The sequence below is a fragment of the Panthera leo genome, chromosome B4 (genome assembly GCF_018350215.1).
Source record: "Panthera leo isolate Ple1 chromosome B4, P.leo_Ple1_pat1.1, whole genome shotgun sequence".
NCBI classification, from domain to species: domain Eukaryota; kingdom Metazoa; phylum Chordata; class Mammalia; order Carnivora; family Felidae; genus Panthera; species Panthera leo.
Window position 1 is genome coordinate 103,156,250 of NC_056685.1, and position 17,010 is coordinate 103,173,259.

General features: G+C 35.9%; 1 protein-coding gene across 1 annotated transcript in view; it reads left to right on the forward strand.

Annotated features, from left to right (window-relative positions):
• Positions 1-17,010, forward strand: part of PTPRQ (protein tyrosine phosphatase receptor type Q) — a 199,271-nt gene that overhangs the window by 96,280 nt on the left and 85,981 nt on the right. Inside the window, exon 26 of the mRNA XM_042944646.1 lies at positions 7,125-7,448. Coding sequence (XP_042800580.1) covers positions 7,125-7,448 — 324 coding nt within the window. The remainder of the gene's footprint in view (positions 1-7,124; positions 7,449-17,010) is intronic.

The following is a 17,010-nucleotide window of genomic DNA, read 5'->3' on the forward strand; positions in this document are numbered from 1 at the left end:
TAGGAATTTCTATTTTTATATTGATTCATACTGTGTTAGTGTTGGTAAACTGTACTTTTATTTGTATAAGATCACATATTAGTATTTTGTGTTTCTAAAAAGACTGTAGATTATTTAAAATTAGTAGAGACAAAAATATTCTTAATAACCTAGGAAACATTGTGTTCATACTTTTTAAAATTTTATAAATATAATTTATAAATATAAATTTTCAGGCATCTGTTTTGCTTAAAAGAAAGTACCTCTGCAGTGGAAGATAAAAATATAGTCATAAATAAAGAATTAAGGAAACTTGGTCTTTCCTGTTAGTATACTTAATCAGGTCAGTGAGAAGTCAATACAGACTACCATAAGAATCTTATCATGGGAGGTTGGCAACTGCTCATAACTGATATTCAGAAGTTTAGAGAATAATTACACTTTATACACACTTTCATCTTCTAAGTGGAACCCTACTAAATAGTCAGTAACAACTGACATGCATTCAACCTACAACAAATGTCACTTATATAGTTCTATAGCTTTCATTTCAATCATGATGAAAGTACTTCACAGATAAGAATAATTTATGAATAAAAATGTAATTTACGGAATACCTTGCCAGTGAATGTTGATCGCTTCATCACAGTTCAGTCATGTTTAGAAAATCTAAGCAAGCTGTGTGATTACTCCAGGAAGCATGGAATGATGTGTTCAAATTAGTACCATCTGTGGATAGAAAAAAATTGAGGTTTTTAGTCATTCTTAAAGAATGGAAATCCGATTCTCCATGCTAAAATGAGTGTAATCCTTTTTGTATCTGTAATTCAATAGGGCAGTTGCTTTGAAATAGTCTAGTTCAACACGCAGTTCATCAAAAGAGAAGATACCGCATATAAATGCTGGTCATTTATGAGTGCCACTGAGGTAGCCTTTAAAAAAAACTGTCTATGAGTTATACTATGTATTTGGCTTCAACTTAGATTTATTTCTGGTTTATCTTTCTAAATAAATTTATTTGGGATATGTGCGTAAAATTTTGCACCACGTGAAAACCAAAGGACTGTTTGAATGACACATAATTTATGCATACAGTCAACACTTATTGAGTGCCCAGTATGTGCCAGACACTATGTATCTGTGGAAGGTCCATCACTGTGTCTGTCAAATGGAGGGCAACTCAATTGTTGTTCCTCTTCCTTTAGTCAGGTTACAAAAAATTCTTCTTTTTTCCTTATCAAGTTAAATTACTATCCTTTTAGACCTTTTTTCCTCCTCTGTGTTATTTATTTGGAAAACATAAGGTCTGTGAACCAGAATTAATCTGCTGAAAATTTTTACTATGTAACATATTTTGCCATTGGAGTCTTCATTCCTAAGATCTGAATATTGGAGGGGGGAAAAATTGGTCATAGAACCATGGGCATTTAGTCATCCCTTTTGTTGAATTAGGAAAAGGGTAGACTCTTGCCTTCTCCAGTTCATTGGATAACTAATGCATCCCTTTTTCTTTCCACTTTAATTGCTTAGTAAACCCTGGGTAAGGGAAATTGATCATGGACTCAAAAGAGAGGGAAATGTGTAGATCATACTCCCTGTTTCCCAGGAAAGAAGAGAGTCTGTGGTTTTAATGCAGTTGAAAAGTCAACATTAAACTTCTCAAGTATCCCCACTGCTCTTAGGGATAAAACTAAAAATCTTGAATCCAGTTCAGAAGGCTCAACATTATCTGATTCTGGCTTATATCTCCAGCTTCCTACCTTTATCCATGTCCTTGTGGACTCAGATATGTTTCTTAAGGGTTCCTAAAAACTACTCTCTTTTCCTTCAGAATCTTAACACATCCTGATGTTTTCACCTAGGAAGCTACATCTTCTCTGTTATCTAATTAAATTAAAGCCTTTCCTGACCATTTATCTAAATCAAATCTCCTGTTACTCTTACTCATTTGTTCATACATTAAAAAAATATTTATTGAGTGCCTGTTTTGTTGCAAGCATTACTCTAGACCTTCAGAGACACAGTCTAGTATGTAGATTGATATTTGCATGTGTATATAATAAATAATAAGCATACATGTTTTGGAGTAATTGTTTTTATTGATATGAATGTAGAATCAAAACCTTTCTAGATCTTTGGTGTACATGTTGGAACGAAGTGGCAATGAAAAGAGGATTAGAGGGCACCTGGGTGGCTCAGTTGGTTGAGCATATGGTTCTTGATTTTGGCTTAGATCATGATCCCAGAGTTGTGGGATCCAGTCTCACATCAGGCTATGCACTGAGTGTGAAGCCTGCTTAAGATTCATTTTCTCTCTCTCTCTCTCTCTCTCTCTCTCTCTGTGTGTGTGTGTTCCTCTCCTTGTCTCTAAAATAAAATTTTTAAAAAAATTAAAAAAATAAAAAAGGATTAGGCCTATTGAAGGTGGGTTTTCAGAGTAGAATTAATATTTATAGGAGGGTGACTATCAGTTCAAAACAATGAGGTACAGGGGCACCTGGGTGACTCAGTAGGTTAAATGTTTGACTCTTGGTTTCAGCTCAGGTCATGATCTCATAGTTAATGAGATCAAGCCCCACATTGGGCTCTGCACTGGCAGCACAGAACCTGCTTAGGATTCTCTCTCTCCCTCTCTTTCTGCCCCCTCTTCTCCTCAAATAAATAAATAAAAACATTTTAAAAACCCAACAAAGGACAAACTAATAGAGGTATCTGGAAATAAATTTTAAAAGAAGCCCCTCAAGATTTTGAGTTTCCTTTTGCTCTACATATTTAAGCAGAGGCCAGAAAAGTAGAAGTTGGTCATTTTAAAGGAGGAAATTGTATTAGTATTCTATTGTCATGTCACAAGTTATCACAAATTTAGTGGTTTAAAACAACACTTATTGCTTATTACACAGTTCTGTTGGTCAGAAGTTTGGCTATGTTATGCCTGGATTCCTTACCCAGAGATTCACAAGCTGAAATCAAGGTGTCATTCAGCTGTATTCTCATGTGGAGCTCAATCCTCTTCTAAGCTCACAAGTTTGTGGCAGAATTTGGTTTCTTACAGTTGTAGATCTCAGATTCCCATTTCCTGGCTGGCTCATAGCCAAGAGGTTGCTCTTAATTTCTAGAGATAGTCCTAGATTCTTTACCATATGGCCCTCTTCTTCAAAACCAGCAATGGATAAATTTTTGTACATTGAATATATCTCTTGTCTAGAATATGTTACTTCCTCTGTAATGAGCCAAAGAAAACTCTCTGCTTTTAAAGGACTCATGCTATAAAATCAGGTCTACTGGATAATCTCCGCCTCTTTTGTTTATTTTTTATTTTTTAAAAGTTTTCATTTAAATTTCAGTTAACAGTGTAATACTGGCTTCAGGTGTACACTATAATAATTCAACATTTCCATACAACACCCAGGGCTTATCACAAGTATATTCCTTAACTGATTTGGTTTCTTAATTACAGCTGAAAAAACTTTTCCATATCAGCACCTATAGCAGTGCTTGGTTGAAAAACTGAACAGAGGGGAGTATACAAGGGCCAGGAATCTTGGGGGACATCTGCCTACCTAAAGGTCAGACATAAAAAGCCAAATTGACCAGGATCATCTCTAAACTTCCATCAAATTCTAACCCTGTCATATTTTGATTCATTTGCCTGTTCCATGAATTCAACCACCAAAATAGATCTAAAAATGTATTTATTTCTTATTGCTACTATCTTCTTTGTCCTGAACACATCCAGTGGTCTATAAATTTGTCCCTTCTCCTGTTGTGTAATTACCAGACAAGACTTGATAAAATGTATTTCTGAACATCTCACTCTGACACCTTGATAGCTTTCCATTGCCTGACAAACTGTAAGTCCTTCTAACACAGTATGTTCCCCAGTTATTGTACAGCCTTTCTGTTTGTAATTGCCAATATGAATTATAAACTATAGTTGAACTTGACTTAGATCACATTACCCCCTCTTCTAAGTCTCTACCTTTATAATCAGTGAAATTCTATCTCACATGCCACCTTTTCACTTAAAACTTTCCTGAACCCTCAAATCACCCATATGTCTAAATTTGTTTTCTCTTCAGGTGGTCTGAGTTCAAATTTAGTGGCTACGAGATTTAAGTAAATTATGGAAGTTCTACCTTTTATAGAAATTCAATTAAAAATTTTTTTTAATGTTTATTTTTGAGAGAGAGAGAGAGCAAACAGGGAAGGGGCAGAGAGAGAGGGAGACACAGAATCAGAAGCAGGCTCCAGGCTCTGAGCTGTCAGCACAGAACCCGACAGAGGGCTCAAACACACAAACCATGAGATCATGACCTGAGCCAAAGTCAGACGTTTAACCAACTGAGTTACCCAGGTGCCCCTGGAAATTCTATTTTTTAATCAGATCTAAAACTGATTCCTCTATAAGGTATATTTTCCTTAAAAATAACTTTTTCTCTAGTTGCTTTTCTGCATAACTAAAAATAGAAGAGGGGTGTGTTGTAGGTAGCATATCAAGTATTCTGTTTGTAATGCTACTTTGAAGGTTAATGTTTAATTAAATACAGTAAGATTCAATGATAACTATTAGTATTGGAAAATAGAGTAATTTAATCTAATCATATGGCTTTAAGTTATCTACTTCTTGTTTTCCATTGCATTAGACTTTGTCTTCTCTTCCAGATTTAGGCAAATATATAAGCAATAGATCTATAGATAATTCAATAAAAATTTAAGAGGAAATTAAAATTTTTAACTGGAGTTAAGGCCTTTCTACAGAACTCCAGACTAATGTATCCATCTACTATTTGACATCTCTTTCTGGGTATCTGCTAGGCATTTCAAAGTTAACATGCTCAAAATAAATTCTTAATCTCTCTCCCCAAAGCTTACTCTTTCCAGCTTGGTTAATAATGACTTCATCTTTCTGTTTGCTCAATCCGGAGACCATAGGGCATTCCTCTACTCTCTCTTTCCCTTCCACCTCACATGTCATGCATCAGCAAATCCTGTCAGCTCCCTTTCAAATGATGTTCAGCTCTGAAAGCTGTTCATTTCTGCTGCTGCAATCTGGGTCAGACCATCATGATCTGTTGTGTTGACATTGCAACAGCCTACTAATTGCTCTCCCTGTTTTCACCCTTATCTCCCTTCAGTCTATGCTCTGCACAGTGACTGGTGCAATTCCATGAAAACATGTTAGAGCCTGTCATTCCTCTGCTCAAATGAAAGTCATTAACAATGTCCTACAATGTCATACACAATCTAGCCTTCATTATTTCCTCTTAGACTGCAACTCCTTCTAGCCACACTGGCCTCCTTGTTATTCTCCAAATATACCAAGCATAGCTCCAACTTAGTGCCTATAATCATGCATTTTCCCCTGCAGGGAATGTCCTTTTTTCAAATATTCCCATGGTTTTCCCCAAGCCTTCATCAGGAACTTCATGCCTTCTAATCTAAAGCTTAGATTAGAACTTCACGTCTTCTCTGACTACTCAATTAAAAATTTCAATATCCCTAGATCATCTCTCTCTCTTTCTTATTTCTTCCTTATTTCTCCCCATAACAGCAATCATCATCTAAAATATTATATACAATATTTACTTATACTTTTATTGTGTAAATGCTGTTAAGCACTTGACACAAATTAGGTGCTCATTAGATATTTATTGAATCCTGAATTAATATGATATTTTAGGGGTCACCTGGGTGGCTCAGTCAGTTAAGCATCTGACTTTGGCTCACGTCATGATCTTGCAGTTCCTGAGTTCTGGCTGCATATCAGTCTCTGCACTGACAAAGCGGAGCCTGGTTGGGATTCTCTGTCGCCCTCTCCCTTCCCGCCTCCCCCATTTTTGCACTCTCCCCGCTTTCTTTCAAAATAAGTAAATAAACTTAAAAAAAACATATGATGTTTAGGAATGAATGGGTTTTCTAACTCATCATTTTCTTATTTTTAAATGTGACTATTGTTATACAGCTTTTGTGAATTATATAATTTTCACACAAGTCACTTGGTATCATTCTATCTCAGCCTTCTAAGCAAAAACCCTTGTACACACACACAGGGAAAGGCATGGTTGAAGAAAGTGCTTATACCACGTAGTGCATTGTTCTTTCGTATTCCTAACCATAACATGCTTGTATTATTACTAATTCAATAAATGGCTATTTCTTGAAAATAAGACATAAGCCTTATGTATATTGAATCCTTAACACCAGGCTCAGAGCCTGACACATGATATGTATATAGCAAACCAGTGGTTAATATGAAATCTATTAAGTGACTCCAAGTAGGACTATGTGATTGTGGGTAATATACAGATACCTTAGTCTGTGTATTTTTTAAATTTTTTTAACATTTATTTTTGAGAGAGAGAGAAAGAGAGAGAGAGAGACAGAACATGAGCAGGGGAGGGTCAGACAGAGAGGGAGACACAGAATCCAAAGCAGGCTCCAAGCTCTGAGCTGCCAGCACAGAGCCCTACATGGGGCTCAAACTCACGAACTGTGAAATCATGGCCTGAACAGAAGTCTGATGCTCAACCGACTGAGCCACCCAGGTGCCCCATAGTCTGTGTATTAACATTAGTCTTCTGGATGATATTCTAGAAAAGATTTTGTCAGTTTTAGATATATGCAAGATAAAATAAAAATCAGCTAATTAAATAAATCAATTAAGTTAATAATATTGTTTATTTAGAATTATTTTATATTCAGCATTTACTATGTATAAGATGTAATTGTGTCTATATAGACATTTAAATATGAGTATGTTTTTCTTGGGAACTGAATATTAAAACTCAGACCGTACCCAGGGAAGTACATAAGTTTAAATGAGCATATAGTTTTCTTTTGTACCAGTACTTATATATGAAGCCAAAGTAAGTTTATATAAGATTCTTATGAGTGAATTTGGGAGCAAAATTGGGAATTGATAAAATCACAGTTGTTTTGCCCTCTACCGTTTGAACCAGCAGTCTCTGAAGCATCACCTTAAGGTTCTGCTCATTAAATGTGGTGATACTAATCTAAGGGCGGTTGTAATAAGAGATTGCCACTAGGTGCATAATAGGGACATATTTTTTAATCCATTTCTTCCTTCCATTTAGAAAATTTTTGGTAATTCTAATTGTTTTCAATTTTTCTCCCTTAATTTTTAGTCCCCAGTGTACCCACAAATATTGCTTTTTCTAATGTTCAGTCAACTAGTGCAACATTAACATGGATGAGACCTGACTCTATTCTTGGCTACTTCCAAAATTACAAGATCACCACTCAGTTGCGGGCTCAGAAATGCATAGAATGGGATTCTGAAGAATGTGTTGAGTATCAAAAAACCCAATACCTTTATGAAGCTAACCTAACTGAAGAGACAGTGTATGGATTAAAGAAATTTAGATGGTACAGATTCCAAGTGGCTGCCAGCACCAATGCTGGTTATGGCAATGCTTCAAATTGGATATCTACACAAACCCTGCCTGGCCGTAAGTATTATCTTGTATGTGTATTTATACTTCTGCATTCAAGAAAAAGCTCTTTGAATGATTTTCCACAAAAATCACTCGAAGTATATGTAATAATTGCTCTTGCAACTTTAATTTTATTTTTAAAACTAACTAGTTAGCCTACTTGCTTAGACAGCATTAATCATAATTAGCTAAATAAATTTCTGGTGCTTATCCTGAACACTATCTACACGGAATTTTAATGGCTTCTATGCAAAAGAAATAAGTATTACACACTTATAAATAAATACATATACACACACATTGATATCTGTTAATGATTTCTACTTAATACAGTTGTGTATAAAATCGCTGAACATGAGAATAACTGAATTAGTGTATACACTAATGCACATAGTACCATTTGTTTTTAATTTAATTGAATCCCAATGGGAAATTCAATTTCAAACATTATTTGTTAGGGCTTTTCTCAGACTTTCAGAGTTGTACCGAGGTCCTAGAGTCTTCTCTTGCAATAAAGCATTATGTGCCTCTCTTGTAGTATTATTAGGCTATACTGATTGCCACTGAGCACCCTTAGTCCATGCCTACCTTTTCACTTCATGTATAGATGCTTTGCTGCTTTTAAGCCAGACTTTACAACCTTTTCAGTGACTTTAGGCGCACGTGCGCACGCGCACACACACACACACACACACACACACACACACACACACTCTTGCAATAGCTGAGACAGATCTCTCAGCAAGCAGCTTTTCAGCTTGTGCTTTTTACCTAATAAAATTCTGAGGAAGGAAATACCAAGAGTGCAACTCCTAGCTTGAGATATGGGGAAGGAAAAAATACAAAGAAAAAACACATAATAATTTTTCAAAATTATTCTGCCATCTACCTATCTTTCAGGACTTTTGTATTCAAGAAAAATCTCTTTACATGCTTTTCCATAGAAATCACTCAAAGTATAGGTAAGATGCTCTTGCTACTTTAGTTTTATATTTTAAAACTAACTGATTACTCTACTTGGTTAGATAATATGATTACCCATTAGTAAGTAAATAAATGTCTATTATTTATCCTGAACACTATCTACATAGAATTGTAATGTCTTCCATAAAAAAACAAATAAATTATAAATCAAGTCCTGCAAGTCAGAGCTCAGGAATGGCTGCACAATCTGAAATGCCACTTCCACCCCAAGATATTCATAGGAAATTTCAAGTTGGCCGGGTCGCCCATCTCAACACCATCCCACATAAGCCATCCAAATAGGGACCTTAAGTTATCATTCTTCTCTCTTGATCAAGACTGTTACTAGATGATTCCTTTCAAATCCAAATCACATTTTCCTAAAAGTTTTTGATACCTATAGGTAGAGTAACATACACACGTGCAAACACACACACACACACACACACACACACACACACACACACAGATTGTCAGTGATAAATAGATGCTGTTGTAGATCTTTATAGATAGAGAAATAAACTTTGATCTAGAAGTTTTATTTTTAGGTCCCTGATTGTGCCTCTTGTTACTCTTCCCAGGAGTACCTGGCATAATGTTTGCATAAAATTCCAATCAATATTTGTTAATGCAACACAACATTTGAGATAGAATCCACGTGATTCAGCCTTCAACACAATTTTCCAGCTTCTGCTCCTTGTAGCACTTTGACTTGGGTTCTATAGTATCCTCTCTTATGGTTTTTCTCCTATCTTCGCTAGTAACTCTTTTCAGTCTTCTTTGCTCATTCTTTTTTTAACTCTAAGTGTTGGAGAGCCCATATATCTATATTTGACCTTTTTCTGTTTCAATACACAACCCTTAGGAGATCTGACCTTCAAGTAACCTTATCCTGTCCTATGGCTTTAAAGTCTTATTCTCAAATATCTATTTCCAGCTCTGACTCCTCCCTAGAACCCAGATCAGTATATGTACCTGGCCAATTGACATCATTGGGCATGTGTGTCAAATATAACTCTGAAAGTTAATGTGGTCTAAACACTAAACCTTTCATCCTCCAAACTTCCCTGTTTCAGTAAAGTTCACCATTACTCATCTGGTTGCAGAAAATGAAAATCTAGGCAGAATTCTGTTCCTCCTCAACTCTGCCAATGATTTATTTCAACTGTGCCATCTAAATACATCCCTTCATTTGCATTGCTATAATACCAGTCCTGTCCTTGTTACTACTACCACTGCATTGACCTCTTACAGACTTCCTGAGCTTTTAGGCCCATCTTTTTAAACCTAAATCAGATGATGTCACCTCTTTGTTTAAAGCCATTCAAAGAATTTCCATTACTTTAGAAGAAAATTCAAATTTCTTAACACGATTAACAAAGCCCTACATGACCTAGCTCTTACTTAACCCTCTAACCTCATCTGTAACTACTTTCCCCTCACTATACTCACCATTTACTTTTTCTGTTGCTTAATTGCACTTGACTCCCAGAACTTGGGCCTCTGCACCCCTTCTTCCTTTTGACTGGAATGCTCTTTTACTTCCATCTTCACATGAGCAGCTTTTCATAATGTATATCTCTACTTAAATGATTCCTGCCCAAAATGGATTTCTCTGACCACCCAATTTAAAATAGCCTTGCAGTATTTTTCTAGAATGCCATCTTACCTTAATGAGCATTTATAATTATGCAATAGCTTTTTTATTTTTATTTGTTTGTTTTTAGAATCTGTCTTGACCATTGCTATTTCTATTGCCTAGAGAATGGTTCCTGGTAAGAGTAGGTACTCTGTAAATATTTTCTAAGTGAGTGAAACTTCATTTAATAAGCTGAAGTGGGAAGGGGAGAATGAACTGTCTTCCAGTTCAGGTGATACTGAGCATGATGGTGCCATAACACAGAGAAGAAAACTATGGAACAATCAAATTTGGGTTGGGTTTATTGAATAAATATGGTTATTTTGAACCTATTGATTTTGAGAAGGAGTAACTATTCTAATCCAATTAACTAGAAAACAGAAAGAAATACATACTTAGAGATAAGAAAGTAGGTAAAGTAGGAGTTTTAGTTTCATCAGCCAATAGGAATAAATAAAAATCACACATGAAGATTTGATTAAAAAATGATACATTGAATGAATGAATAAACTTTAAAGTCCCAGAAGGGCAACTGGGTGGCTCAGTCGGTTAGGCGATGGACTTCAGCTCAGGTCATGATCTCCAGTTTGTGAGTTCGAGCCCCACATCAGGCTCTGTGCTGACAGCTCAGAGCCTGGAGCCTGCTTCAGGTTCTATGTCTCCCTCTCTCTCTGCCCCTCCCCTGCTACCATTCTGTCTCTGTCTCTGTCTCTGTCTCTGTCTCTCTCTCTCTCTCTCTTTCTCTTTCAAAAATAAATAAACATTAAAATAATTTAAAAAAAACTTTAAGTCCCAGGGCAACTGGAAGTTAAGTGAAAGGGTACTATAATGAATGAAGCAGGCTGTTATTTTTTTTTATAATATATGAAATTTATTGTCAAATTGGTTTCCATACAACACCCAGTGCTCATCCCAAAAGGTGCCCTTTTCAATGCCCATCACCTACCCTTCCCTTCCTCCCACCCCCCCATAACCCTCAGTTTGTTCTCAGTTTTTAAGAGTCTCTTATGCTTTGACTCTCTCCCACTCTAACTTCTTTTCTTTTTCCTTCCCCTCCCCCATGGGTTTCTGTTAAGTTTCTCAGGATCCACATAAGAGTGAAAACATATAGTATCTGTCTTTCTCTGTATGGCTTATTTCACTTAGCACCACACTCTCCAGTTCCATCCACGTTGCTACAAAAGGCCATATTTCATTCTTTCTCATTGCCACGTAGTACTCCATTGTGTATATAAACCACAATTTCTTTATCCATTCATCATTTGATGGACATTTAGGCTTTTTCCACAATTTGGCCATTGTTGAGAGTGCTGCTATAAACATTGGGGTACAAGTGCCCCTATGCATCAGTACTCCTGTATCCCTTGAGTAAATTCCTAGCAGTGCTACTGCTGGGTTATAGGGTAGGTCTATTTTTAATTTTTTGAGGAACCTCCACACTGTTTTCCAGAGTGGCTGCACCTATTTGCATTCCCACCAACAGTGCAAGAGGGTTCCCATTTCTCCACATCCTCGCCAGCATCTATAGTCTCCTGATTTGTTCATTTTGGCCACTCTGATTGGCGTGAGGTGATATCTGAGTGTGGTTTTGATTTGTATTTCCCTGATGAGGAGCGACATTGAGCATCTTTTCATGTGCCTCTTGGCCATCCGGATGTCTTCTTTAGAGAAGTGTCTATTCATGTTTTCTGCCCATTTCTTCACTGGATTATTTGTTTTTTGGGTGTGGAGTTTGGTGAGCTCTTTATAGATTTTGGATACTCGCCCTTTGTCCGATATGTCATTTGCAAATATCTTTTCCCATTCCGTTGGTTGCCTTTTAGTTTTGTTGATTGTTTCCTTTGCTGTGCAGAAGCTTTTTATCTTGATGAGGTCCCAATAGTTCATTTTTGCTTTAATCCCCTTGCCTTTGGGGATGTGTCAAGTAAGAGATTGCTGCGGCTGAGGTCAGAGAGGTCTTTTCCTGCTTTCTCCTCTAAGGTTTTGATGGTTTCCTATCTCACATTCAGGTCCTTTATCCATTTTGAGTTTATTTTTGTGAATTGTGTAAGAAAGTGGTCTAGTTTCATTCTTCTGCATGTTGCTGTCCAGTTCTCCCAGCACCATTTGTTAAAGAGACTGTCTTTTTTTCCATTGGATGTTCTTTCCTGCTTTGTCAAAGATGAGTTGGCCATACGTTTGTGGGTCTAGTTCTGGGGTTTCTATTTTATTCCATTGGTCTATGTGTCTGTTTTTGTGCCAATACCATGCTGTCTTGATGGTTACAGCTTTGTAGTAGAGACTAACGTCTGGGATTGTGATGCTTCCTGCTTTGGTTCTCTTCTTCAAAATTACTTTGGCTATTCGGGGCCTTTTGTGGTTCCATATGAATTTTAGGATTGCTTGTTCTAGTTTCGAGAAGAATGCTGGTGCAATTTTGATTGGGATTGCATTGAATATGTAGATAGCCTTGGGTAGTATTGACATTTTAACAATATTTATTCTTCCAACCCATGAGCACGGAATGTTTTTCCATTTCTTTATATCTTCTTCAATTTCCTTCATAAGCTTTCTATAGTTTTCAGCATACAGATCTTGTACATCTTTGGTTAGATTTATTCCTAGGTATTTTATGCTTCTTGGTGCAATTGTAAATGGGATCAGTTTCTTTATTTGTCTTTCTGTTGCTTCATTATTAGTGTATAAGAATGCAACTGATTTCTGTACATTGATATTGTATCCTGCGACTTTGCTGAATTCATGTATCAGTTCTAGAAGACTTTTGGTGGAGTCTATCGGGTTCTCCATGTATATTATCATGTCATTGAAGCAGGCTGTTATAAGGCAGTTGGGAATGGTGGAAGCTGTGACAAATTAACAGAGAATGTGCTGTCTAAAGTCTGATGAGTGTCCTATAAGCAGGCCGTGCTATCAGGACTTCTGATGTTCTCAGAGAAATGGGAAATTTAGGTTTTTTAAATGTGAAAACATTCCATTTCTTGCTTGTGATAATTATTTTTTAATATAAAAGCATTTAGTTGTTCAAACTAAGCACATCAGTAGCCCAGATCTGGCCCGTGGAAGCTAATTTGTAGCCTTTGGTTAAAATAAACGGTGTGCCTGTGCATCTGCTAACACTGAGGATTCCCATCCTACTCCTTACAGTCATCTCACTCAGATAGTACCTGCTTTGGGGCGCTACGGTGAGCCAGCAAGTGGGCTCTCCGCATGCATCATCTCCTCAAGCACTCCAGATATAAGGCTAGATGTTCAATTAGCATAGAATAACAATTAGCATGATTTATTCAGAATCTGGTAAATGAAACGGTAAAGTTGAGGTTTTAAAGTATCCCACATTCTTAATGTGAAAATTTAGGAATTTTTCCAATTGAATATCATTACTTCCACCCTAGTTCCCCCTCCTCCTTACCCCCTTTTTATATCTATGACCCATTTACTAGCATTTAGTCATTTTCAATTTCCTACTAGTACATTTTGCTCATTTTGGTCTGAAAGAATAATGGTAAAGTATTGCAAACTTTTCACAAGCAGTGTGAGGTTTTTTGTTTTTTTTTTAAATAGCATTATTTTCCTAGTTTTACCAGGATGACTTTCTTTGCCATTGGTGGTTCGTTGGTTGGTTGGTTGATTAGTTCTTGATGCAGTGGAGAGTAATCATGGCTTTTCTTCATGCCAGCTTCCAGGTCTTTAATTGATGACTAATCCATAGAGTGCCTCTCTATGGAGTACTAATTTGTCTTTTATCCGGTATTTTTCTTCCCTCTGGATCTAGTATCTCATTGCTACAATTTGAATTCACCATCAGAGAATACTTAGGTATGAAGACGTTTGTCAATATATAAGTAGGTTTTCTATACTACTACTATTCCCTTCCTCTTTTTTTTTTTTTAATATGAAATATATTGTCAAATTGGTTTCCATACAACACCCAGTGCTTATCCTAACAGGTGCCCTCCTCAATACCCATCACCCACCCTCCCCTCCCTCCCACCCCCCCATGAACCCTTAGTTTGTTCTCAGTTTTTAAGAGTTTCTTATGTTTTGGCTCCCTCCCTCTCTAACCTTTTTCTTTATGCTTGAGAGCTGATTTTCTACTCTGTTGTTTATCAATAGAATAAAAGAGTTTCCCTATGTTAATTCCAGAGTATACATAGAGAATCACCTTTCTACCATGGTAATTAAGAAAGAAAAGTAAAAAGGGGCTCCTGGGTGGCTCAGTTGGTTAAGTGTCCAACTTCGGCTCAGGCCATGATCTCGCGGTTTGTGAGTTTGAGCCCCACAGCAGGCTATGTGTTGACAGCTTGCTCAGAGCCTGGAGCCTGCTTGGGATTCTGTCTCCCTTTCCTTCTGCTGGCCCCGCCTCCCTCGCCTCCCCCCCCCCCCACTCTCCCACTCACACTCTGTCTCTGCCTCTGTCTCTCTCAAAAATAAATAAACATTAAAAAAATTTAAAGAAAGAAAAGTAAAAAGATTTATGTATTTCAGAATTTGTGACAACATGATTTTTCTTGGCATTTTCCAACTTACTAGCGTTTCATCTGAATATCTATATGTGTGTGCGAATAGGAAATTGGGTAAGTTACGAGAATGAGAATGAGTTAGTTACTTTTTTGGTCTCAGGAATAAAGAAGACATTTTTTCTAAATTTTATATATAAAGAAAAATATAGAACAATCAAATTTGGGTTGGTTTATTAAAACATATCATTATTTTGAAACTGTTGATTTTGCAAAGAAATAACTTCTAATCCAATTAACTAGAAAACAGAAATACATACATACTTAGAGATAAGAAAGTAGGTAAAGCTAGGAATTTTAGTTGATTTTAATGTGTGTGTATATATTGAATTTATATACACGCATATCTGAATTTCATAATTATACAGTGAAAGAAAAATTTTATTTATTAAGCCCAGGAGACATAATCTGAGATTACATTTGATGTGAAAGACAAAAGACACTACATGTATTATTGCCAGATAATGTATATGGTGAACTAACATGTGATGTAAAAATAAAATAAAATAGTCAAGCAACAAAAATCTCGAAAAGTAGTAATGATTTTTTAAGATAGAAAGTAAGTAAAGATTAGATATTTATTCTGAACATTAAAGATGAAAAGCATTAAAGATATTTTGCAAACATAAAAAGTAACCTGAATGGAAAAAAATAATAATTTTAGTATTATATATCATTATTTTAAAAAGTGTTACGTTCTTTAATAATAGGGTATAAGAAGATAAAATGATTAAAATGAGTAATTTCTCTCAATTGTAAGAAAGACTAAACAACAATATAAATTAGTATAAATCACTATTTCAGATGTGTCATTTGTAATGGCATCAAGTTGCACCCAAGCACTTAGTAATAAAACCTCATATCAAAACCTGGAGTTTCTTGATAAGGAGCTAGAAATTAATGGCTAGTTTGCTATCAACTTTTTCAAAATTGAATAACTCTAGACCACCCAGTCTGAATGATAAATATAAAATGTTCCAAAATGGCGTATAGAATAAGAAAATATGTAATATTAAGTCTCTTTAAGCTTGTAAAGAAGAGCACCCAAATTGAAGATCCGGGAAGCAAAGTGAGAATTAACTTGGGTTACTTTCTGAATCTGAATCTACCACTGTAAACTGGAATGAATAAAGGAAACAATATTCAGCCAACTCAAGCTAATATTTCTTTCTCCCACATACTCTGATCTAGATAATTGAAGCCAAATTGCTTTTCTCCTTAAGTCATCTGTATAATAGCCATAACTCTCTACTTCATGCTGAGTGTGTATAGATACAAACATAATCACAAAAATTACAAACGACAGAAATATTTAACTTGAAACATTAAACTCTTGCAGATAATTTTACTCATCTTTTTTTTTCTTCTGATTAACCCTTATACTCAAAAGCAATTTGAGTTGTGTGTGGGGGAGGAATGTAGAATGAATGGAAAGCTGTTAAATATCTCCATGGTGCACAATAAGTACTTATAATGCTGAGGAAATGTACAACTTTAAAAGAGTGTGGGTGTGAAATTAGTATGGAATGAAATGGCACTCTCATAATGTGCATCTCCTATAGACCACCAGGACTGGAAGACAGCAAAAAAGGAAAATTCCTGGGGTAACACTTAGGTTGTGAAAACCACAGGATACCATACTCATGAGGAATTTTAACTACCCAAACATCTGTTAGGTTAAAAAAATTCAACAAAACATGCTTCATCAAAGAGGCTTCCAAGGAATGCAACTTTATGATCTAAAAAGAAGAAAAACCAAATAGAGGGCAAAATACTCCTTAACATTTTAAAAAATAAGAAATGGTTACTGAGTTAATATATATTCAATTATTTTCCTTAATTTATTCTAAATGGTATAATGTACTTATAATGTGATAAGTGCTATCATAACAAAGGTAGGTATTATCCCTTCTATAAAGAAGCAATTACATAATGGCAAGAAGGGATGTTAGCCAAGAATAAATGGGAAAATATAATGCAAGACATAAAGAAGCCCATTTGGTGACAATGCATTTTTAGAATGGCTCTAACCTGCTGACACTAGAGGAAATGGATATAATTTATTCTAGACATGATGATTGTACTTCTGTGAAATTGTTAGATGCTGTTGAAAGTCTTCTCAGTTAGTTGCCTGAGACTCTCAAATGTGTAGTTCAAGAGGACATCTCTCTTCTAGACCTATGTTGAAGTTACTGGTATGACTGCTTACTTCCACACACATGTCAGACCCCATTATTACCATTGCCCCTGCCCCACTGCAAACCTTCCCTACGTGTGTGTTCCCTGTTTCAGTGCATTGTACCATCGTTCACTTAATTGTTCAAGCCAGTCATCTAGGAATTATTCGTAATTCTTTCTAGCTATCCCTCACTCCCAAGTACATACCTGAGTCTTACTGAATTTACTTCCTGAGTATTTCTTAAATGTGATTTTCTCTGTTAAGAGTCTCTAAATCGAA